This window comes from Sardina pilchardus, chromosome 5 (assembly GCF_963854185.1).
Source record: "Sardina pilchardus chromosome 5, fSarPil1.1, whole genome shotgun sequence".
Lineage (NCBI taxonomy): Eukaryota > Metazoa > Chordata > Actinopteri > Clupeiformes > Clupeidae > Sardina > Sardina pilchardus.
The window spans coordinates 30,108,269-30,133,944 of NC_084998.1; the positions used below are offsets into that span (position 1 = coordinate 30,108,269).

General features: G+C 45.6%; 1 protein-coding gene across 3 annotated transcripts in view; it reads left to right on the forward strand.

Moving 5' to 3' along the window:
• The first annotated feature begins 556 nt into the window (after positions 1-556).
• cltca (clathrin, heavy chain a (Hc)) overlaps positions 557-25,676 on the forward strand; it is a 39,446-nt gene continuing 14,326 nt past the window's right edge. Inside the window, exons 1-11 of one of the 3 annotated variants that reach the window (XM_062537208.1) lie at positions 557-937; positions 10,025-10,232; positions 13,049-13,317; positions 13,514-13,675; positions 14,708-14,821; positions 15,126-15,299; positions 22,663-22,860; positions 23,209-23,409; positions 24,404-24,556; positions 24,705-24,827; positions 25,205-25,342. In XM_062537208.1, the coding sequence (XP_062393192.1) occupies positions 896-937; positions 10,025-10,232; positions 13,049-13,317; positions 13,514-13,675; positions 14,708-14,821; positions 15,126-15,299; positions 22,663-22,860; positions 23,209-23,409; positions 24,404-24,556; positions 24,705-24,827; positions 25,205-25,342 (1,782 nt within the window). In that variant the 5' untranslated portion in view covers positions 557-895. The remainder of the gene's footprint in view (positions 938-10,024; positions 10,233-13,048; positions 13,318-13,513; positions 13,676-14,707; positions 14,822-15,125; positions 15,300-22,662; positions 22,861-23,208; positions 23,410-24,403; positions 24,557-24,704; positions 24,828-25,204; positions 25,343-25,676) is intronic. The other 2 variants (XM_062537206.1, XM_062537207.1) reach the window with 2 other exon arrangements.

A 25,676-nucleotide genomic window follows, 5' to 3' on the forward strand; every position in this document is an offset into this window, starting at 1 on the left:
ACACACTTCCTTTCCCTTATTCTACTTCCCTCTCCTTTCACCACTACCTCCTTTTTCTATACAAATACTTAAACCTCTGCACTCTCATTCTCTGGTAGTTGTATTTATTGTTTTATTTACAGGTAGTTTGTTGCAGACAGGTGGAATTAATAGGCCAGAAGTGATGACCTGCAAGCATTTACATGTACATTCCACTTAATGGTATACTAGTCTGTGTAGTCTATTTCTTTACTTTTCACCTGTCTTTCAATGGTTATCCTCGCAGCACATGAGCAGCTCAATAAAATAAGCATAATGGGATACCATAGACAGTAAAAGGGAGTTACACATAGACAGTATACTTATAGGAACTGACGTCAGCTCACGAGGACGAATGATGTGGCAAAAATCAAAGGGCGATTCGCAAAGAAATAGTTCCAACTTATCTCAATTGACCTTGCCAGTAGAAGCAGTAATGTGGCAATCACACTAGAGAGACGTGTAGTTACTTTGTTGAAAATATTATACTTAGGTTTAAAATGCCATGCACACCATAGTAGTGACCTGGTTCGTTTTTATTTTCATCTAATTGTGGATATTCTTCCGCCTCACTGAAACATAGTGCCATTTCCGGAATATTTCTCGCCCTGAACAGTTTCCGCCGCCATTGCAGGTTTCTTGAGTTCAATTCAGCGGCCGCTGTTTGTCATTCTGGGGAAGAAGCACTTAGTCCATGTCAAACGGGCCTACGGAATAGCGAGATAACTGTCATCACAATTACCTAAGAGAAGCCTCTGTCCATTTTTCGGTCTCTTTTCAAGCCGTCTCAGGACTGCCCGGCTTGGATCTGAGTGAGAAAGCAGTAGTTTGTTAGCTAGTTTTAGGCGAATTAGGAGGAGAGAGAAGAGGAACCGCCATGGCTCAGATCCTGCCTATCCGATTCCAGGAGCACCTGCAGGTAGGTTATGATGATGGAAAAATAATTGTCTAGTAAATAAATTCATTCGAAAATCTGTGCTGACCAACACTTGTTTGTAACTTACGACATTAGCAATATCTGCGGTGACTTGGACAGCTCGCTCGCTGTAAACGAAATGACCCTTTCACTCCGCCAAGGAAGCGAAAGCTAGCTAGGAGTTAGCTAGACATTAAACAGCTAACAATCGATATAAAACGACTAGCTAACTCAAGTTGTTTTATTTACAAAAAAGTGTTTTGTTGCGCACCCGCAACTCGTCGTTGGGCTGTCGTGTAGCAGTTTACCAAGCTGGCTTGCTCTGTGTCTACGAATCTTAATGCCGAAGTGCCCGGCTAGCCATAAAGTTAACTGGGAGGTAGCTAGCTGTAGCTGGCTAACATTGTCGCTAGGTATGTCTTGCGAATCAGTAGTAGCTTGCCAGCAAGCCAGTTGAATATGAGGAAATTAGCGATAATCCTTCGTAGTCACTTTGTATTTCAGTGCTGCTTGTTCGGCAAGCTGAAGACATGTCACTGACTTAATAGCAGCCAGCTGAAAAATTGTCTCTGTGGCTAGCTGCTATCTGAAAAGTAGCCGACAAGTAAGATAACACGGCTAACCTTAGCTATCGGCTGACGTGAATAGGCTTGATAGGTGGCACCAAATTGAACGCCATTTACGCATCTGGCCCATCTGAGGTGATGTGTGAAGATTAACACATTGACATTTGTGATATGGTAACTATGTTGTAGCGTTACTGACCATTCAGAATAGACAGGATTGAGAAACGTCACTTTCAATGAATGACATTCTACCGCCAGTTGCAAGTCTCCGTTTCTGATAACTGGCTAACGTTGCTAGCTTTGAGAGGTGGATTGCTAGCTGACATTGCTTATCTTGAAACACTAGCTTCCTCCTCTGTGTAGATATCATTAACGTTGGTTACCTTGGGTATCGACGTGTCTGAAAGCTTGCTGCTGCAATGATGTGTATACATGTATATTGGTCAACGAAACATCCTCTTTATCAGCTAGATGTTGACTCGTTCTTTTTAAAAAATTAATGCATGTGCGTAATAATTTAGATGGTGTGCTACATACCGAATTCGTTTAGCCACCCCTTCTTCATAACTGAATTGCGTTAGTAACTTGAGTTGGCACCGAAATAAATAGTTGGTTATAGATAAGTTTCTGAACTGTAAAGGCGTTGGAGCATAGAACCGCCACACCTATCAAGCAATATTAGACTCCATGTTAGTTATCTGAAGGATGGATGAACCATTTTCAATTAGATGACGGAATTCCCAAGTGACATCGCTTCGATCCCTTGATTTAAGCAGTTTCGCACTGTTTTCCTCAGCTCTTCAGCAGTGGACACGTTTAAAGTGTTGAATGACAGTCTTGGCCAGCATGTTTTTGAAAACTGCCTGCTCATTATGTGTATCATGATTTCAGTATTGTCACTTTGGTTCACTTAGACATTTACAAATGCACTATGCTATGGCAACATATTTGATAGGAACGTTGCGATATCACCCTTTTCATCCTAAAGGTCCATCCTTTTGCACAAATCTCTTGGAATTAATCTACTGATTTGTTGCGATTCTACCTTGACCATGTTGTTAATTTAGTGGCATTATTGGTTGACATGTTAATTATTATGAGTGTAATATCTCCTGTTACAAATCTACAATACTATGGAGCACTTCCTTGTCATCCAGTGTCAGGGTTGACTCATAATGTTAATCATTGCATTTTCAGTGGCTATACTGCTTATGGAATTAACACTGGAAAGTTGTTAGGTAGTCAAGGGAAAAAATATCTTAAGTTTTAGGAGTTATTTAAATACTGTGGTTTTCAACATTCACAGTAAAGAGGGCAGCCCTATGTTGACCAGGCTTATGTTTGTGCACCTGCATCTATGGCAAGTACATGTATCCTGAGTTGGCTTGGTGTCCTTGCTATATCAAGGTCATTTTGCTGTGTGATGAATAAATAACATGTGAATGACTGAATGTCCCATTTGCAGTTGACCTGAGTATGGATCTCTTATAACCTTATCTGTTGCAGTGGGGTGTCACATCACATATACTTCACATATGTATGACATTGTGAATGGGAATAATACTGGAGACACCTATGGACTAACAGATACTTTGCTTGGATCTGTGTTTGCCTTTTTAAAGGCACAACAACGGGGACGTTTTTTTGCATGGTTTGTCAGATGGCTTTGACACCATTTGATACAGTAATTAAAGCCATTCATTCTAAAAAGTATTATGAAAACCCTTATGCAAACTTATTGTTTAAACATCGGGTGTTGCTTTGTCACTCAGAATTGAGGGATGTCCCCTGGGGAAGAAATTATTTGTACGCATAGAATTTAGCATTCCTCACATTCAAAATAAATACACTATTGAGCTGTTACATTTTTGGCTGGTTTGACAACTAGTGTTTTAATGGCTACCGCATGGTAGGTCTTTCAAACACTGAGTCTTACTTTCATCTTACACCGCTAGCAATGTTGTAGACACACTTTTATGGGAGGTCTGTTTCATTAAATCACTTTAATTAGATCACGGAGTGTCATCTCTGCCTTGATATCCATGAATGTGATGTAATTAACCATCAAAAATGTGATTTGTTGACAGCAACTCTGAAGGGATGCCTACTCATTGCTGGGGACTTTGTAGCAGCTATATTTAGGCTATGCAAACCAGTGCATGCCTTATTGATTCACTAAAACGTGTTAAGTGTGTCCATTCAGTTGCCTGTTGATTGCACTTGACCAGTCACTGGACATAAAGACTAATTAGGTAGAAACTAGTCCTCTCACAGGGTCAGTGGTGTTTGTGAGCATTATGCTGGCCTTGTCTTTGTGCGTTGCCATAAGGTTATCCACAGCAAACTGGGTGACAGACTGTATCATTTTAGTGTTTTCTAATAGCCAGGTAATTTGTATTTTCCAAAAGTCTCTGATGTGTTATGATGTTGAATTGATCTTGGCAGTTTAGCTGCAGACAGAGCTGCCTGTCTGTCTTGGATGAGAGGGATGTGCAGCATGGCCCCCAATTCAGAGGATCAGTCTGTCCATTAGCTAATGGATGAGGCACCATTCCAGTAGAATTCCTGATTAGCAGGAGGATCAACGATTCAGCCAGCCTCAGATTTACTACCTTTAGGACATGTATGTATGAAGCATGAATGGCACTGCCCACTGCAGGGCTAGTTAGCGCGAGGACTGTTCCCCTTCCTTGCCAGTCTTGGCCCAGTGTAGTCTAGTTAGAAGAAACAGACTGCTGCGTGGTGGGATTCCTGACATTCCAGCACATCCTGTTTTCCCATTTATTTAGCCGTGCCCCATTTCTGCCAGCTCAGTAGTACTGCTGCTCCAGTTTCACTTCACTTGTGGGGTCCTTTGTTGAAATCCAAGTTTTACACTAAATGATTATCCATCTGTGGCAGTCCCTCTGAAATGTATCCGTTGACACTTGTGGAAGAGTGGTGAGTATTGGATGGAGGAGATTCTAGCTGTGGTAGCATTACATCTTGTGAGTTGTCATGCAAGCTGGTGTGAATACTGGTCAGGTGTCAGTCAGGTGTCGCAGCAAGGATAGCTCTTTATAGCTGTGCCGTGTTTAATGCTTCACCTTGAGCAGTGAGCTGCAGGTTGAACCTTGAACTCTCACCTGGTAACCTCTCTAGTGTCTCATGACTAGCTTGTGGGGGAGTGCAAGAGTTGCTCAGGAGTGTAGATTCCTCATGAGTGGCCATACCTCCCTTCCCTAGTGGCTAATAAAACTTAGTTCAAAGGCAGAGAAGACTGCCCCTCACTGCCAGGAAACCAGTGGGCTAGTGGTGGGTTAGTATGAAGGGAATGTTTGTAAGACCACACACACACACACTCAGTAGTGTGCACACACGCACAGTACTCACAAATGCATGCACACATACTCAAGTACATATACACACAACAGAGTCCTTGGAGCTTTCCCTTCTGTCACTGCCTAGCTAGTCACATGTCACAGGCTGTCACATGGTCGCCTTGGAGATGTAGTGTTGACTTAGCCCGGGACAATGGGACTCCGCTTCCTGTTATGGAGCCAGCAGAGCAGTGAGCGCTGCGAGTCTCGGCAGTCAGCACTCTGCACATCCTTCCCTGCCCTTCCTTGAACCTTTCCCTCTGGTGCCAGAGGCTGGGGTGCTTTTGTGCTGAGCCAGGTGCCATTTGCCCCCTCTGCCGTGCACCAGAAGGGTTAACTCAGCAGCTGGGGTTCCTGTGGACGGGCAGTTGGGGCTGAGAATGAAGCGATTGTATAGCCCCAGCTCAACTGGTAGAGGAAGGAGGATGCTGTCAGCAGCAGCAAGGTTGTGGGTTCTGACTCCCTGTGGCACACACTGACATGAAATATAGCCTATACCTTACTTACACAGCAATTTGCCTCGGATAGCATTTGCTATATGAATGAATAAAGATATGAATGGACTGTACCAGATTGCCTGTGTGAACACACACTCGCGTGTACACACTCACACACACAAGTACATCTGTAAATAATTAGCATATTTTCTTGGCAGCATGATCGTCGATAGATAAATAACAATAAGCATCTCGAAAGAGACGAATGCAGCTGGTCTAATTTGGATGGTGAGAGGGTGTGTGTCATGTTGGCACAAGTCATTTTAGATTCCCACCTCCTGGCACGGTGTGGTGCAATAGAGGCAAGTGTCTGGCCCGCTCCTTGTGATGTCATAATCAAGAGGAACCTGCTGGTATTTCGACACGGCTACTGGCTAAAAGCAATTTCCTAATAATCCTAAGAAAAGGCCCTGAGAGCTGTAGTGAAGTTTGCTGATGTCATCAGTGCTTCTTTCTTTCATCAGTTACGGGAGGAGTGGAATTGGCTGGGAGTTGGGGGGGTCGGGTCTCTGTGGGGACGCTGCCGTGGCAACATGAACTCGACCGAGGACATGCACTGGAAGATGACCACAACGATGCAACAGTTTAGATCTTTCGAATGCTACACATGCCCTCCTCCTGAAACATGGCCCACCGCCGCCCCAACTGCATTGTATGAATTGAGCTTCTTTTAGTCGGACCATGCATATTGCACAGTTAGTCAGTTGGCTAACTTCTCAGGCAATTATTGGCAGAGGGTAGTTAAGAGTTTTGTGTGTTTTGCTTTGTTTAAAATTGTGTGACTTGTGAGGGCACACTGCATTTTAATAATGCCTGCTGAAATGGCATGTAAGCAATGTTCCAAGACTGTGAGTGTTGGGCCAGACTAAAAGGGTGTAACTAGAAAGTAGTCATTGCAAAACTTGCTTTGAAAAAGGAACAGTCACTGCAAGGGAAAAAAGTGCTTGCTCTGCACTTTCATGTGGTATTGCTTGGCTAGGATCCTGGCAAAGCTTGTGTCAAGGATGTAAGTCATGGAAGGTTCTGTTGCCATCAGTGCTTTTTGAAACCTGAAATCCGTATGCATTTTTGCTGTGTGTGTAGGATTGTTGAGAAAAGCCCCAGTCTAAATCACAAGTCTAACATGCTTGGCAGACGGAAGCTTTTAAGATGGAGATCTCTGTGCTCTGTGCAACAGATGTGGGCCAGGAAGATGAATGAAGACCACAGCTTTTATCTCTTTCCTAGGTCCCTAAAATGGGCCACGGGGAGACCTGGGCCCTGACCTTTGATTCCAGTAAAACCCAGGCAGGCTTAGATTCAAGTCACTCGAGATCAGACCACCTCCGGATCAGACGTCCTATCCTCTACGGCCACTATGAATCATACCAGCCAGGGCTAATTCATCCCTGTTGTTCATCATTTAATCCAGTCCCTAAATGGTTAGAGTTCTTCAGGGTCAGGATCAAGGTTATCTCTGGGAATTCTTTGGTTTCATCGCCGTGTGTGTACTTGGGGGTGCCCAGCAGTGCGCTGCCTGCTCCTCTTGTCTGCTCCAGCTCAGCTGAGTCATATTTTGCCTGTGAGCCGCGGTTGCAGCACAATCGCTGAGCCTGGCATGTAATTGGCCCGCGGTCCACTGGCTCTCTTACGCACACTGCCAGCGTAGTCAAGGACATGGCTTCCTCCTGGCCAATGGGAGGGGGGCAGACGCAGCACTGATGTCATGGAGCGTGTCGTCATCAGTGCCACTGTAGATGGTGTGTAGCAAAGTGCTCCACACAACCAGAGTGGCTACTGGAAGTTGGCATTTGAATGGCAGGAGTTGATAAGTCAGCTCATTTCTGTGACCTGTCACCTTGTATTTCTAATCTAAATTGAACTAGGTGCTCGGCCTAAATAGTTAACATACTTTCATTTGACTATAAGCTAACACAGTGTGGTTTTGGGCCAAGGGTTGAAATAATTGTTCTTCGGCATGACACAAATCCTGGGTCTGCCTCTTGTCTGGCTCTGTCTTAAGCAAACCTAGTACTACTGGTTTTGCCCCGGCTCTTTCAATGAACAAAATGACAATGACCTGACTGAGGTATGCATAGTATGTCTCTGTGTGTGTGTGTATGAAGGGTGTGATTCAGGGTGTGGTTACCAGGCTTGCTTCATTGATAAAAGGTGACCTCAGATCCGTTGAGCCCTTCCTGGAACACTGATCTCTGTTGGCTGATTACAACCGCCTCTAGTGCTGTGGCTCGGTGAGATTGACATACTCTCTAAAATCTGTCAGTGTGTGTGTGCGCGTGCGCACAAATGTTACTATTAGTAACGGTTTTGATCACTGACATTATTTCAAAGTAGAAACCAATAGGATGTGTAATGTAAAGGAAGATTAATGAAGAACATCTTTTTTTACATTAAAGCGAGAGTTAAAAGTGAAACACTCTTCTTCTGTGACTATGAATGTAGTTTGTCATATTGGAGCTTAGGCCCTACTTGAAAAACACATGCACTGACCCCACCCACTATCAAATGATTTACATTTTTTTAATGATTCGGTCTTCGAGGTTAGTAGACTATTTGTTCGACCCGTGGTTTGTGAAGTAACAACAGTGGGTGGAAATGAAGCAATCTGCTTATTTGCTATACCTTGTCTCTGTGTTTGTCAGTGCATTTGTTAGCAAACAGGTTGTCTTCGTATGCTGAATGTACATGTCTGCAGCCTCATACCACATCCTGCCTTTGCGAGCTTGAGAACAGTGATCCTCTTCACATCCGAACCCTGGTTGACACGTCAGTGATATTCGACTTGGGAGCGGGCCACACAGTCTCTCTGATCTCACCCTCCTGCCTGACCCATCCGCAATGTGAAAGACGTACAGCAAAATGCCATGCTGGTGTGAATGTCATAGGAGTGGGTCTCCACCTCAGTGCTCTGGCGCTCCACGGACTTGAAGTGTGTGTGTGTGTGTGTGTGTGTGTGTGTGTTTTTATTTAAACGCTTAGAGTGAGATTACATAAGCTTCCCTGCACCCCATGTCACCCCCGTCAGGTTGCATTCTCGTCAGCCCCTACCCTCTATCCCCTCCACCCCTAGGCTGCACAGCCTCGGTGGGAAGACGAGGAGCACCACAGACGAGGATGTTTTTGGTTCCAGCTGCTCTCCCTCCACCACCGCCCAGCCCCATGTTCAGATTCAGCTCCCTGGTATTAGCAATCCGTCTGGTATGTCCTGTGAAAGCAAGACCCGCTTTTCAGGCTACTCGTCTGGATCTAGGCTAATCGTTTCCAGGAGACGTTAGGCCATAACAGCGTTCTGTGAAGGATCCTCAGGAAAAAAAAAATCCTAGAGGTTACACACCCAGAAAGACACAGTTGGTTTCACAGTGCTCACTGACTGGAGTGAGGCGTGGCTTTCCAAGCACACAGACAGAGCTACAATCATGCCCCCCCCAAGCGCTCACTGGCAAGTATTAAATGGATCATTTTAATGTGTCCTAGTACTTTGCACTGTTTTGCCCACATCCAATTTGCTCATTGATGCATGTTGAAACCGGAGTCCTGACGCCCATTACTAGACTGTCGTGTGGCTTGTTTTCATCGAGAGCGCACAGCTTAGCTCCTTGCAGCAGCTTGTGCTTTGTCAGGAGTATTAGCAGCAGCGGTAGTAGTAGTGGTGGTCAGGGCACTGTGGTTGCCAGGGAGAAAGGTAGAGGGAGGGGGAGAGAGAGAGAGAGAGAGAGGGAGGCCGAGAGACACGGAGAGCAGGAGGAGGCAGCTGGTGCCAGGTGGTTAATCTGGTGTCCTGCAGGCTTTTGTTTTTGTCACTGCTGTTAACCCCCGCTCACGTCTTCATCCCTGTGCGGGCTACACACACACACACACACACACACACACAGACAGGTTGGCGGTGTACTCAAACATACTATGCGCTCCCAGACAGTTTGCCTGGCTGAGGTGGGTTCAGCTTCAGGTCAAGTGTAGTGTTTTTCAGGATTGTGTTTACCAATAGTGCACAAATGTTGGCAACAGAGCTGCGCTGCTGCAGGATGTGGTGGCCCATTTCAGACACTGAACACATGTGCACTCAGCACAGTGTGTAGTATTGCTATGACGACCAGTCAGTAATGTGCAGTCGGGCAGATGTCCAGTCTCTCTCTCTCTCTTTCTCTTTCTCTCTCTCTCACACACACACACACAGCTACGTGTTGCAGATTTACATTGCAGTGACAAAGCAGTGTGAGATCTGCTTTGTCAGAAATGTGTAGCTGCTCAACAGGATGAGTCACAGAGTAATAAATAAACTCTCTGCTCCTTGGCACCGTGTACAGTGTGCTGCATTGCCCATTTTGAAAACCTATTCAGAGTTTTAGCTTCATTGTCTAAATTGATGTTCAAATTGGTGAACAAAATTGAATGTTTTCCATATCCTGTGTGTGTGTATGCGTGCATGCTTGGCTGTTCACTTGTTTTTGTTGTGTTTGCGAGCTTGCCTCCGCACAGAATGGCAGAGACATATTGTGCCAATTGACACCATAGACAAAGTCTCTCAGAATAGCTGTGAGCGCCCAGGAGGATACAATTGGACAGTCAATTTTACTGGGATGAATCCGCATGAAATGAAAGTAACACTTACTCATGTTTTTTTTTTTTTTTCGTATTTCTCTCTCTCCCTCTCTCTCTCTGCCCTATTAGCTCCAAAATTTGGGGATAAATCCGGCCAACATTGGCTTCAGCACGCTGACGATGGAGTCAGACAAGTTCATCTGCATCCGTGAGAAGGTGGGCGAGCAGGCCCAGGTGGTCATCATTGACCTGGCCGACCCCAACAACCCCATTCGCAGGCCCATCTCCGCCGACAGCGCCATCATGAATCCCGCCAGCAAAGTCATCGCCCTTAAAGGTACACACACATAGACATAGACACACACACACACAGAGCTTGTGCCAGGGCCCCTCCGCCCAAAGGCCAGCTGTTCTCTCCTAAGGATGTCAGACGTCAGCGCAGCTAAATCTCGCTGGAGGAGAACTAGACTGTAGTCACAAGACTGTACGAGCTTCATGAGAAACTGTGTATTGTTAGCTCTGGGGGTTTATGCAGCGCCTCAAAATAGTAATTAAAAAGACTGCTCATACACTGTCTGTGCATTTCATTCTGTATTTTGTACACTACCACTACATGTGGACCTGCTTGTCCTCCCATTCATTTTACAGATCTTCTCTTATTTTCATTAACTGATGTACCTGTTAGAGATGCTAATTTTAAAGATATAAACTTTACCAGTATATTTAGATATTTTTTGTCCTGCAGCCATAATTGCTTTGTCTGTTTTGTTTTTCTGTTTTGTTTGTATGTTTGTTTGTTTTTTTTGTTACTGCTTTCTTATGTGTATGCAGACGGTGAGTTAAAATTTCAACACCACAACTTGTGGAAGTCAAAATCCTGTTCAAAGACTAAACCCCATTTTCACTGACTTGTTTTGAAGTCTCCTAAAAGGAGCTGCCCTTGCGACTTCTGAAAACCATAGTTTTTATCTTGATTGGATACCCTTGACTTCACTGTTAAATGATGTAAGCAGTGACCATATTTGTTTTTCTCAAGTGATTATATAGAGAGAGACTACATAAAACATGCCCATTTAAGTACTTAATTGTGGCCTCGGCTTCATTTACGCAGAATATTTCAAGAGAAAGACCAGTACTGGCTTTAAGTGAACAGTAACTATACATGTTCTTCAAGCTAACTCGGTAGACGGAAATAGAAAACATAAGTTTGAACAGGATCTGACTTTCACAATTCCTCTAGCTTGAATGTTGCCATCATATTGATTTCCTTAAATGTGATTGTGATCTTTTTCGGGGAGAATATCTGCAGGGTACATGTTTGTTTTTATTGGTTGGAATTATTATTTTTATTTTTATTTAAGAAACAAAGTAATTGCATTGCTTGGCAGTCCCCCCCCCCCCTTCCACCTTTTCATCTCTCCCAACCCCTCCTCACTGTGTGCAAGTGTCCTAGTGAGTTCTTTCCCAGCCCTCCAGGGATTCATTCCTACTAGCTGCCAGGCAGCGTTAGTGTAGCCACTGAGAAATTGGGTGCCTGTGTTGGTCATCCACAGAGAGAAAAGTTTTGGCCGTAGAGACCTGTCCCTTTTGATCTCTGCTGAGGCTTGCCGATTGAATGGATCGCCATAATTAATTCAGTTGCGGGCCCTTTTGAAAGGGACGTGAAATGTAATCTTCCTGATCAGATGTATCAGGCATTTGCTAGCAGACATACCAAAAGGAGACGCAGAAGAGCATGAATGGAGTCGTCTAATGCCAGTGTAATGAAATCAGATTAGCCCCAAATTGATTGGTTGTTTGTGGTTAACAGGCCAGTTAGGGGGGAAAAAGCTTGCATTGGCAAATTAGATCAGTTAGGGACACTGTTGGTCAGAGACTGTGCTACCCTCCGTGTGTCTGTTCCCTAATGTGATTTTCAGTGGAGTGTGGCCTTGTAAACACTGTGTAATGTGTAATGTGAGAGGCATTCCCCGTGAGTTGTGCACAAACCCTTCTCCTTCCTCGACCTCCCTCCCCCTCCACCACCACCACCTCCACCACCCTGTCATAGTGTTGTCTGGGTGTGTTTCTCTACTGTAGTACGGTGGTCTGTCCCCCTCCTCCTCCCTTCCTAATCTGCATTCAGACAGGTTTAAGCCCCACACACACACACACACACACACACACACACACACACACACACACACACACACACACACACACTTATTGCCTGTGTGTGGCCCCATTCCTGAGGTACTCTGCTCCAGTCTGGTCATGTGCTTGTGTAGATCAGGTGATTCTGGGGTCTCAATGCTTCAGCTGGCTCATTGAAATTCTGCAGCTCACACCATCAGCCATTTATCACTTTAAAATGCTTAACCCATCATTTGAGATTTTTATTTGGGGATGAGTGGCTATTTAATAAGGTTATTAATTTATCCTTTGGCAATCTTGACACTAATTGTTGTGTACCATTTAAAGACATAATGTAATTTTCCCATCAAAGCAAAAGAAAATAAATTAAACATTAAAAATGTTAATCATAAAATATTGCTGACTTTCACTATTTGCATGAAGTTAAACCCAAAGGTGAGTATTGCTTCACTAGCCTGAACATGATTGGATAGAGCAGCAATATTTCTTCATTGATTAGTGTGATCTGGTCTGTTTGGAACTTAGTTAATCTCTATTTGTAGCCTAAATGCACCCTGAATTCTGCATTTCTTTTAAATTTGTCACACCAAAATTGTCTGATCACTGGCGTCTCTCACCTTTTAACTCTGCTCAACTGAATGCAGATGAACCTCATGAGATCGTCCTAGTTGGTTGAGAGAAAAACCAAACAAAGATTTTTCTCCCCCCCTGTGCTTTCCTTTCAGTCGTTTGCTTTTAGTTCTCTCTCCTGAGCGACTGTTTGACCTTTCTCAGTCATGGTGTGCTTGCCTGATGCGCCTGCTGCCATGGCTACCAAAATTTCAAGCTTGAGTCTCGGCAATCAAGTGGAATTTGGTGTTTTAATTTCCCTTTGCCCTCTGTGACAATTTCTGTATGGGTTTTTGCTCTAATAACCTGGCCAAGTCTGTCTCCAACATCTGCACCTTCCACCCACATCCTTGCCAAGAAGGCCCTGAACGTGTGTTTCTGTTCCCCCTCCCCTCCCTCACCTTCCACCAGCTGCCAAAACCCTTCAGATCTTTAACATCGAGATGAAGAGCAAGATGAAGGCCCACACCATGACTGATGATGTCACCTTCTGGAAGTGGATCTCCCTCAACACCGTTGCTCTGGTGACTGACAATGCCGTGTACCATTGGAGCATGGAGGGCGACTCGCAGCCAGTCAAAGTGTTCGACCGGCACTCAAGCCTGGCCGGCTGCCAGATCATCAACTACCGCACCGACGCCAAGCAGAAATGGCTGCTCCTCATCGGCATCTCAGCCCAGGTTGGTAAAAGCACTGATCAGCAAACTGCACTCCTCACTGTGGCGATTAGTCTGTATTTTGTGAATCTGTCCGTCCATCTAACCATCCCACCCATTCTATTGTACTGTGTGTCCTCCCAGCCCACACACACAAAAGCAAGCCCAACGGTCTCCTCTTCTCTTGGCCTGATGCACTTGTATGTTTGTTGTGTTGTAGCAAAACCGTGTGGTGGGGGCCATGCAGCTGTACTCTGTGGACAGGAAGGTGTCCCAGCCCATCGAGGGCCACGCAGCCAGCTTCGCCCAGTTCAAGATGGAGGGCAATGCCGAGGAGTCCACGCTCTTCTGCTTTGCCGTCAGGGGCCAGGCAGGAGGAAAGGTGGGTGATGTTAAACTTTCGTTTTCAACTCTTGATGATACACGGGGCAACTTTTTGGGCAAAGTTGCTGAGTGACACTTTCCCATTGATATTGGACAACATTCATTTCTATCTGAATGACTTGGTTACTTATGAGCAACGTTTTGAGTTCATTCAGTCAGAATGCTAGCAGTGGATCAGATGACCATCTGTGAGCTTCTGAAATGTTCAACAAAGATGGTGGTGTTGCGACATTGGAACGAGGAAAGACAGGCTTTTTAATATATTTTTACTCCCAGTTTTGTGGAAACATTTTACAAACATCAAATGCTTTGAAAACCAACAACAATTTTTTATGTGCTAAGGTTGCAAATAAGAGTTTCAGTTAAGTAGCCTACGACAGCTCCATTTAGAATTTAGCCTGCTAGCAGTGGTTTTGCTAACAAAATTATTGCAAGCTATAGGGTTGTTGCTAGTTGTCTGCTGCCCTGTGTCTCACCTGGTTGCCCGTTGCCGGCAACATTGCAAGTCAACATTGCCCAAAAAGTTGCCCCATGTATCATCACCTTTAGCTTTGCTTCTGATGGCAATGAATATGGTCCCTCTTGAAGCACTGGCTAGTCTATTCAAAGTGAGATGAAAAAAGTGTTTGACAGCAAGGATTCTCTTAGTTGTAGTTGACTTCTGATCACGAATGTGGTTTGCAGGCTTCACCTTAGAGTTGTAGAACGGGTATGAAGAGCTGTGCTAACTCACCTCACAGATTTTCACGAGGTTCATTGACAGCGCTTCCTCGCGAGGCTTCATTTCGAACCTAACTTGATTCCTAATGGCCTGAAATTGGCGCTCCATGGTCCGCTGAGTTGTAATTGGGGATATTTAGCTCCCACTCAACCCTCCCACACCATTACAGGCTCGTTAGTGGAGCTGTGCTCACAGAGCCTTTCCAAAAACCAGGCCCTCTTCTCTCTCTCACTGCTGATGGACTGAGATCTGTGTGTGTGTGTGTGTCTCTCTCTCTCTCTCTTCTGATGAATCTGCTTCCCCATGCAGCTGCACATCATTGAGGTGGGCACCCCGCCCACGGGCAACCAGCCGTTTCCCAAGAAGGCGGTGGACGTGTTCTTCCCTCCAGAAGCCCAGAATGACTTTCCAGTGGCCATGCAGGTAACTGCCCAGCGTTCCCTCACTGATGTTCCCTCACATACAGACACAATTGCATGAGTGTTATCTTCAGATTTCTTTAGACGTTGAATGCTCTGAATATTCTACATGCCATGTTTGGCCAATTATTATAGCTAATAATAATAATAATAATAAAATGATATTAATGATAAAATGGTTTCTGTTTACTGTTGTCCATTTTAGTTATTAAGACCACACAAATGTGAAATGTACCTGAGGTATGATTGGATTGGGTGCAAGTTTGTATCTCTGTGTCTGATTGGATTTCTCTCGTCTGTGCGTGCAGATCAGCTCCAAACAGGATGTGGTTTTCCTCATCACCAAGTACGGCTACATCCACCTGTACGACCTGGAGACTGGCACCTGCATCTACATGAACCGCATCAGCGGAGAGACCATATTCGTGACCGCCCCGCACGAAGCCACCGCCGGCATCATCGGCGTCAACAGGAAAGGACAGGTACAGGAGTATTGCTTGACCCTCCCTTCCACAGCTGTTTTGTGTGTGTGCCACCCAGATCCCATTGATATGGCAGCCCCCATGTCTCCAGTTGTCCCTTTCTATTGCTCTGTCTGGCCATGATTCTGCGCTGAAAATGTATGTCTTAATCTGCACTAGGGATGTTAACCGGTGACTGTTTGACCGATGGTTGACCGTATCCACGTTAACCGACCAAAGTTGTCGCTAGTCGGTCAAAAAAAAAAAAAAAAATAGGCTAAAGACAGTAAACGCTACTACAGCTAGCCATCTCATTCCAAGAAGATGCGTGAAGTTAACAAATTATCCCTCACACTCGATGTTTCATAACTCGCCTGCTTGCAGGCTAGGCTACGTAATAAACCAATAAAAACATTTGGCACGAGGTCACAGCGGTGGCCGGTGCGCGGTGCGTCTTTTTCAATCTGGAAGTGCGCTGTTTTATCCATTGGGTTTTATCATGTTGCAGTCTCGGCAACTTTCCGCATAAGATGGGCTTAGATTTGGAAAGACATTACATCTACATTTCAGGAAGGGTCATCAATGGTAACAGATGAGGTAATGATCATCTTTCGTTATTATTGTTAGCACTTCCTCAAACTAAGCTGCGTCTCTTCCGAGCTGTCATTTGTGAGCCGCGGCCATTTCAGCTTCAAATGAGCTTCTAACGCTAGACAAACGCCTTTATTTGCAACACGATCACCTTGTTCCCAAACCATTTTCGGAGCGAAGGAACCATTTGTCCTCCACTTACAAGCTCCTTGGTTTGCGGGACGCATGTTTGGCGCTGTCGAGGATTTAAAAAAAGTGACGTGAGTGAAAGGGCGGCGCCGGGGCTGTGTGTATGAGCGGGGGAGATGAGAGTTGGGAAATTGCGTGGCTGTTATTTCAAATAGCATAATTTATTTTAAACGAATCGGTTAACCGGTTTCAACCGGCTAATGAGCCTCGGTGGTCGGTCAAGAAAAATTTTAGTTTTCGCCATCCCTAATCTGCACATTGAAGCACATGAGTCTGGCATCAGTTTGTGTATGAAAATACGTTATGAACAATACGGTCTAAAAAAGGCGATTAGGGTTATTAGGGGCCGTTGCCTTGGCTGCCATGGTAGTTGTAACGGGCTAATCTACAGGGCCTCGGGGGAAACTTGAGAGATGCGCTGAGCATAGACACGCTCTCAGAGCTGATTACCCGAGAGGATGCTCATCACCAGCCCTGATCACAGAGCGATAAGAAAATTACCCCCTTCCTTTCTTACTGTCCCCGGGCAGCCTCTCTCTCTCTCTCTCTCTCTCCCTCACTCTCTCACTCTCTCTCTGTGTGTGTGTGTGTCTCTCTCTCTCTCTCTGTCTCTCCTCCCACCGCTTTCCGTTTCTTTCTTTCAGCTCTCTCTTTCTCTCTACTCTCCCACCCCTCTTGGCGCTTGCTCATTCAATGTCTTTTCCTTCCTCCCTGCCCTTTCTTTCTTTCTTTCTTTCTTTCTTTCTCTCTCTCTCTCTCTCTCTCTCTCTCTCTCTCATGCTCCATCTCTCCCCCTCGGTCTCTCTCAAGTGTTTCATTTCCAATCATGTTTTCAAGGTTAAGCCCCTGTAGAGGCCCTGGGCTGAGCGGTGAGCTCTAGATAATGTAGCCCAGCCCCCCCTCCTGATCATCATTGGGGAGCGACCAAGGCGCCACCCACTTACAAATCCTCAGAGGTGAAAAATATTGCAGGCAAACCTGTGTGTGTGTGTGTGGGGGCGTGTAGGGGTGTGTGGGCCTCCATCCACTCCAAACCTACTCTACCTCCCGCACCCCCCTCCGTCCGTTGTTGCCAGGATAACCAGATCTCGCCGGCCGTTGAATAATTTTCCAGTCAAGCCCCAGAAAGGCATCAATAATTTACACGAGGGCTGAAAACTGATCCAGACGGCCTCAGCCCTTCCATGCCAGGCCCCTTACCCGGCAGACTAGAGTTACCATCACTCTAATGCACAGCGTCTGTCTGGCCAAACAATATGCGTCACACGCTGGGGTTTTTTTCAGCTGTGTCGGTGTGCTTCTCACCCAGGTGGCTTAAGGATGTGATGGACCGGTTTATGTTTCGTTATTAGTGGTTTTGCGAAACGACTATCGAGGGTAAAGAGATGGCAAATTGGGCCAAAACACGACTGGAATATCTGCATGTGTGTGTGAGTCTGTGTCGCTTGTCCATTTTCTCCTTCAAAGACTCTGCTGCCGTGCTTCTTGCCCGTGAGTCATGGTGCGGGAGCAGCCAATTGGCTGCGTGTGCCACTGAGCTCGTCTTCCTGCACTCCTTGCTCTCTGCCTTCCCCTCGCTCTCTTTCTCAAGGTCCTGGGGGGATGATTGAAAGAGAGAAGGATAGAAACAAAGAGAGGTATAGAGAGAGTGACTCACAGAGGGAAGGAGAGAGTGGAGAGTGTGAATTGAAGGGGGGATGGAGGCAGGTTGTAAGCTGCTGCGTTTGCGCGGCTAGTGATGCGCTGCCGTCTGGGATGACCTTGAGAGGGGGAGGGAGGGAGGGAGGAACGCTGAAGCAGAGAACTTCTCATACGGGCTGAAAAAGAAGGCTGGAAAAGAGAGAGAGAGAAGTGGTTGGTGGAGAGATGGAAGAAAAATGAAAGGAAAAGAGGAAAAAGAATGAGTGGAAGAAATCCTAGGCCTTTTATGTATCATGTGATACCAGTGGACGGCATTGACTGGCAGACTTAATGCCTCTGCTGCTAGCAGGAGAGGGAGGAGCCCGGCCACTAATCTAGGCCAATCATAATCAGCGTGGGTCTCGTGCATCACAATGACTCTCTGACATCATAGCTCTCAGTGGCCTCCTCCTCCTCCTCCTCTTCCTCCGGTGGTGCACTGTGTCGTGTATCCCGGCTCACCACTCTGTGGTGCAGAGCTAGTGTAAGTTGACACACTTGATGGTACGTTTCATCCATCAGCCTCACATCATCTCGACTCACACGCAAGCAGCCCACAGCAAGATTTGTCTACCAAGCTTTTTTTCTGGGATATGGGCAATCTTTATGGGCAATTGTTGTGGCTGTTCAGAGGACTATGTATTTATTAGGGCTGTCAAGCTATTAAAAATGGATCTAATTAATTAAGAATATTAAAAATATTTAAATTCAAAAGTTGGCAGATTAGTGAATCAATGAAAAACCAAACCAACGCTACAGACATTATAGACATTATAGACTAAAGCAATCGGTTTCAGGTATTTTTGGTGACTCTAGAGCTCCACCAATGTTTTGCTTATCAATTGTAAATTGCCTACTTCTCATGGCTTGTTCCCCTTGAAAATGCTTCTGTTGTGGAGGTCATATGTAGTCTTATGAAGCCTAAGTAATACTTTTAGCCTCGTAGCCTACCTCCTTTGCTTTGCATTGAGGTGATGAGGTGATGTTGACGAGAACATGCTCTTGTCAACAGTTCCATCTCGGTGCTTTCTAAACGTAGGCTAAACGTTCCATTCCCTGAACCAAGCAGTGCTTTCTCGTCTGCCTCCTTCAGTCACTGTAGCTAGAACTGCACTGGGTCAAAGGTCACTACGAAATGTGATTATTCAGCGTAATTCATTTTTTTTATGCGCTATTCTTCTGTAATTGATTAATTTAAATGAACGTGTTATTTTGACAGCCCTCATATTGTATATTATTATTATTTTTTTTTTTTTTAAAGAAATTGACCGTTACCTGTGTAGAGGTAGCAGGCACAGAGTAGGTTGGAGTGTAATAGTTTCCCTTTATTTTCTACCCTTGTTAATCTGTTTATACTCAAAATGCATCAGATTTATGATTAGATGCCTATACCTAGCAGAAATAACACTTTTTATATTTTGTAAATCATGACTATATTTGAGGAGTTAGAATGAGTATCACTCTCAATCCTAGAGCACTATGTCCAGATCGTTGTTAACATGAATACAGAATGCTCTCTACAGCTGTGGCTGCAGTAATAACTTGAAACAGAGCTGAGGTGGTGTCGTGACCTTATGCGTATTATATTTATGAGGACAGCATCTCTCGGTATAATAATCCCATCTGAGTGCAGCCTCCAGGATGCTGCGTGTGTGCGTGTGTGTGTGTGGAGCAGGTTGATGACACTCGGGCCCGACCTCCCTCGCAGTGGGCTTTGACCAGCGTCGGCACGGCACCGCGCTGTTCCACTGCCTGCAGCCGCCACTGACGTCAAGACCCCCCCCCCCCCCCCCTTTCTTTCTCACACACACACTGCCCCTGTGTGTGTGGCTGAAAGCTGATCATCACAAAGAGCTCTATTTTTACTCCCCTCCTCCGTGTATGTGTGTGTGTTCATCCCTCTATCGGGTTCTCTATTAGCTGACCCATATTTGAGGGGGGTGGGCTTGCTTCTCTCCCCTGACGGAGAGAGTGGCAGACAGAAGATACTGTGAGAGAGAGATGGATAGATTGAAGAGGAGTGTTGTTTGCTGAAGCGTATAAACAGCTGTGGCTGTATGACCTGGTGCCTCACTTAGCGCTGGGGCCCCTGTTTCAAGCCCACAATCACAGTCACATGGGGGAACACACACAAAACCCCTCTTGGGCAGTTGGCAGCACGGACAAAAGCACCGCTCAGTCGTGTACAGGACATGCAAAACACCAGCAAGTACTGCTGCAAATGCCATAACCCGACCAGTACATTCACTTTATGGACAACCAAATATGCCTGGCCCTGTCATGTCAATCATTAATACAGCACACAATGTGTCATGTCCAATCCTATAAATGGCTGGACACAGCTAATCTAGTTGGTTTGTAACAGGAAATGGCCATTCATATCCCAATTGACATAAACCACTCTTGTTCATACAGCAGTGATCAGCATCTCTGCACCCTCTGGTGATGAATGTGAAGGCATGTTGATCATTAACTGTAAAATGTTGCTGAGCAGGTATAAAAGTGAAGCGCATTTCAGGGGTTTATAGGCCGGCGCCGCTTCATGGAATGTCTTTCTTGTCATGCTCAGGCAGAATCAGCAGGTATGTAGCTAGAAGCGTCCCAGAGGTCACGGACATATTTAACTGGTTTTAGAAAGTAGTGCATGATCAGGCTGATGTGTAAATGTGACCTTGCAAAGCGAAACCAGTTGCTTCGATAAAATTTACAAAATTAAGTTATTGTGCTCACATGAACGCCCATAAACTAAGCTTTCCAACGATATGTACATCGACAGTATTACACAAACTATCGCCAAGATAAACACATCCAAAGTTGACATGGTTCTCCTGTCACGACATGCCAAAAGAGGAGAAATCACCATTTTAAGCGGCGCATGGACAACGGGAATGACTGCAAATGTGTTGAATCTTCGCCGGGTTTAACAGTCAAAACTGGATGTGGATTTTCTCAAAATAACGTTGTGCGCAAAGCGACTGATTTCGCTCTGAGGGGTCACAAATTGTTATCTCACGTGCCATCTCTGACCTCCGTTAAAGTTCTCACATCGACATTATCATGTAGTGATGAGTGATCAGAATTCTTTTGTTTTTTTTGTTTCTTTTGCTTCGGAGTAGCAAAGCAAAGAGCAGCCTCTACATTCTATGTCCATAGTTTACAGTGGAACCATAAACTCCCTCTCATCCCCATTTCACCTGACTGGTAGATCATTCACAAAGCGCCTGTTCAACCCCGGGACAAGGCTACATGGAGAAGGGGACACCCTCCTGCCGTGGCGTTCAATGTCCTCATGTTACAGAGGATCCTCTTCCTCTGCAGCCTCTGCTGTAGTTGGAGTCGGCCATAGTCAGATCTCATTTGATGATACGGTAGTGGGGGAGGGGTGATGTGTTTGTGGCTTGCAGAAAAATGAATGTGCCTGGCTTTTAATCAACTAGAAATTACTTCAGTGTTTCCTCGATGTGCTTGACAAGGTTTTGAAACCGAGAGGCATTAGGCTACAGCGCCCATACCATGTACGAGTCCAAGTTCCCACAAGGAAGCAGGTTTGAGTCCGACCTGCTGTCGTTTCCCAATCCCACTCCATCTCTCTCCCACTCACTTCCTGTCGTTCTTCGCTGATCAGGACAAAGGCAAAAAGCCCCCCAAAAAATATACTTTAAAAAAAAGAAGAATAAGGTTGTGCTATCTTTTCATATATGGTGGTAGTGTTTTCACCTTATCAAATAAACTGTGCATATTAGGGATGCACCGATCCGACTTTTTCAGTCCCGATACCGATACCGATGCCTGGGCTCTGCGTATCGGTCGATATCCGATACCGATCCGATACCATTGTTAATTAATAAACTGTATACCTCACCATGTGGAAAAGACTAAAGGCATCAGGCTTGACTTCATTCTTCTTTCCCTATAACTAAACATGACTTTCCTAAAAAAAATCTCACAAAATAACACTTAGATATAAAGGTAATGTATTATTATTATTATTATTATTATTATTATTATAATTATCATCATTATTGATTATATTACTAGTATTAAAAATAAATAGTTGTACACCAGCAGCAACTTGGAACAGCATTCAAATTCAAGTTCACAGTTATTACTAAATAATAAATCTAACAAAAAAACAATTTTGCAGATAACAATCCCATATTAGTGACATACATTGAAACACCCCTGCCAAAATGGTGTCACCCGCGAAACCCCTCTATTTACTCATAGTGGTACGGTCCCGCAGTTTCCCCACGATAAACTAATTAGTTCACACGGAGTTTGAATGGTGGTAAACGGTAGAAGTTGTACGTTTTATCTAATAAATGATACCTTTTTAACAGCCAATTTGAACATTTGCATGTCTTTATACCAAGAACAGTTTATACAGATGAGATGAAAATGACAATGTGTTTAGTTTGAGTAGTGTTACACATTAACGTGTTGCCTAAATGCAACAAAACGCATGAAGATCGTAATTAATCTATGACAAATGGTAGTTAGTATAGATATTCTTTTGATCCTATGACATAAATTTGGTATCTGTATTTATCCCATCCATGAATTTAGACACTCAGAGCACACACGTGAGGTGAGGCACACTCTAACCCGCAGCAGTGAGCTGCGCTAAATGGCTGGTTGCGCGTCATGGCTCAGCCTTTTTTTGAGACTATATTAAATTCGGATCGGCCCATGGATCGGCTCATTTCTTCCGATCCCCGATCCAGCTATTTTGTTCATATCGGGGCCGATATCCGATCCAAATATCGGATCGGTGCATCCCTAGTGCATATTATTGTGCCATTGCTCATTACTCTGTTATGCAAAGCTATGAATAGATATGCATCAGAAAACTAAGGTATCTCTTTGATGTGACCAGAACATGACTCTCCCCCCCCCCCCCCCCTCACGTCTGTGTGTTCTGCAGGTTCTGTCTGTGTGTGTGGAAGAGGAGAACATCATCCCCTATATCACCAACGTGCTGCAGAACCCTGACCTGGCCCTCCGCATGGCCGTCCGCAACAACCTGGCCGGTGCCGAGGAGCTCTTCGCCCGCAAGTTCAACAACCTGTTTGCGGCAGGAAACTACTCCGAGGCCGCCAAGGTGGCCGCCAACGCTCCCAAGGTACGGCCACTGGGCTCTGCTTGAGAGAGAAGCCCCCTCACTTGAGTGGGTCAAATGAACACCAGAGCCAAGCACAATCTGTTCTAAATACGACAGAACCCCAAGACCCCCTTCCCCCCTTTGATGTCCAGCCAACGTCATGAATCACTTTTCATTGGATTGCCACAGAAAGAACTCTGTTTCATGCGCATGTATTAGCTCTTCTTGGAATGTTTTCTTAGATTTCAGCCCATGTATTGTGTGTGTGTGTGTGTGTGTGTGTGTGTGTGTGTGTGTGTGTGTGTGTGTGTGTGTGTGTAATAACTCGCATGGACCCCACCCATCTCCTCCCTCTGTGTGGTCCCTCAGGGCATCCTGCGCACTCCAGACACCATCCGGCGCTTCCAGAGTGTCCCGGCGCAGCCCGGCCAGACCTCGCCGCTGCTCCAGTACTTTGGGATCCTGCTGGATCAGGGCCAGCTCAACAAGTTTGAGTCCCTGGAGCTGTGCAGGCCCGTGCTGCAGCAGGGACGCAAGCAGCTGCTCGAGAAATGGCTCAAGGAGGATAAGGTGAGCCACAGAAAGGGCCCCCTAACCCTGTGTGTGTGTGTGAATAGCTGTTGTGGTTGTGAATGTATGTGTGTTTGTTTGTGTGTATGAGAAAAAAAGGTAAGGGTGTGTGTGGGAGAATAGCTTTTGTGGTTGTGAATGTGTGGCTGTGCCTGTGTCTTGTTTCCCTTTCCGTTTCGTCATAAGCCCTGTTTGTCCCTTTTTTTAGCGGTGAGGTAATCTGTTTGTTATGCGGACGCTGGGATGTTTAGCTTTTGAGAGAGGCTTCAGAGAGGGAAAGCATTTTTCTCTCCTCATTGACTCTTGGCTTGTTCCTAGAGGATATGTTTGTCATTGTGTGTTTGGGAACTGGATGTGAATGTGTACACTAGATGGGCTCCTAAGGCATGCATAGCACCATTGTGTATTTCCTGCCTTCCTGGTGATCCACATCATGTGCATAGAAGCACACAGTGAGAGGGAGTGTATTTAGGTCCAGCAATTGAGATATTGATCTGAAAACATTTGTGTCTGTCATACTTGAGCTTGATTCAATCTGTCTGGCTGATCAGACACTATCCAAACATTATTACCCACACTGACCCCACAAGCAATGAATATGGGTTTGTGTGTGTGTGTGTGTGTGTGTGTGTGTGTGTGTGTGTGTGTGTGTGTGTGTGTGTGTGTGTGTGTGTGTGTGTGTGTGTGTGTGTGTGTGTGTGTGTGTGTGTGTGTGTGTGTGTGTGTGTGTGTGTGTGTGTGTGTGTGTGTGTGTGTGTGTGTGTGTGTGTGTGTGTGTGTGTGTGTGTGTGTGTGTGTGTGTGTGTGTGTGTGTGTGTGTGTGTGTGTGTGTGTGTGTGTGTGTGTGTGTGTGTGTGTGTGTGTGTGTGTGTGTGTGTGTGTAAGTGCTCCTTCATTTCTTGTCTATGGTCTGAGTGTCTTTGTGGAAAGAAGTCTGTTGCTGATGTGCTGCCTTTGCTGGGCTCCTCATCCTTAACGCTTTGTCCCTGTGCAGCTGGAGTGCTCTGAGGAGCTGGGAGACCTGGTGAAGTCTGTGGACCCCACCCTCGCCCTCAGCGTCTACCTGAGGGCCAACGTCCCCAACAAGGTCATCCAGTGCTTCGCCGAGACCGGCCAGTTCCCCAAAATCGTCCTGTACGCCAAGAAGGTACGTCTTCATCATGGGAAATATACGGCTATCGTAAAGATGCCACTGGGGAAGTGCCCGCTTGTCGCTCTGTAGTCTGCACTGCAGTCACTCTAATGGTGTGATTGACGGGTCTTGATCCCTCCTCTCCTTTCCCCTCTAATTGCAGGTTGGCTACACTCCAGACTGGATCTTTCTGCTGAGGAACGTGATGCGCATCAGCCCTGAGCAGGGCCTGCAGTTTGCCCAGATGCTGGTGCAGGACGAGGAGCCCCTGGCCGACATCACACAGGTCAGAGGGGCTGGAGGGCAAGGGACACACAGGGAGGGAGGGAGGGAGGGAGAAGGGCGACACCTGCTGGGGATTGGTGGATTTGCAGCAGTGGGATGTTGGAACGACTGAAGTGAATGGCTATGAAGCAGATAGAAATTAGAGGAAGTGAAAGTTAACTTCATTCAGACAGAGAGATGATGTAAGAATAAACAGGAATCTGATCTTTTCACCTTTTGCAAGTGCAACATTATCACTTCAAATGTGTCAACACAAGTCTATGGGACCAATTTAGATACACATGGACAGCCATTATATTGAGCCACTGGAAATAGTATGTGTTCATTAGCTGTTAAAATCCCATGTGAATTGTCTGGTTTTGCTGTGTTTTTTTTCAGATTGTAGATGTGTTCATGGAGTACAACCTGGTTCAGCAGTGCACTTCATTCCTACTGGACGCACTTAAGAATAACAGGCCCACTGAGGGCCCCCTCCAGACCCGCCTGCTGGAGATGAACCTGATGCACGCGCCACAGGTAGCAAGCCCCCCCCACACACACACACACACACACACACACACACACACACACACACACACACACACACACACACACACACACACACACACACACATTCATTAATTTAGCAGACACTGTTGTCCAAAGTGACTTATACATGTCAGCTATATAACAGGGGATTACATTGTCCCCGGAGCCACTTGGGGTTTGCTCAAGGGTATAACAAATAGAACCCACAACTTTTCAGACTAGCGCATGCTAGCCCAGCTCCTTAACCACTACACTAGCACTGCCCGCAGCAGAGTGTGGTCATACACACACCAGCACATGGTCATCTAGTGGTCACTTTCCC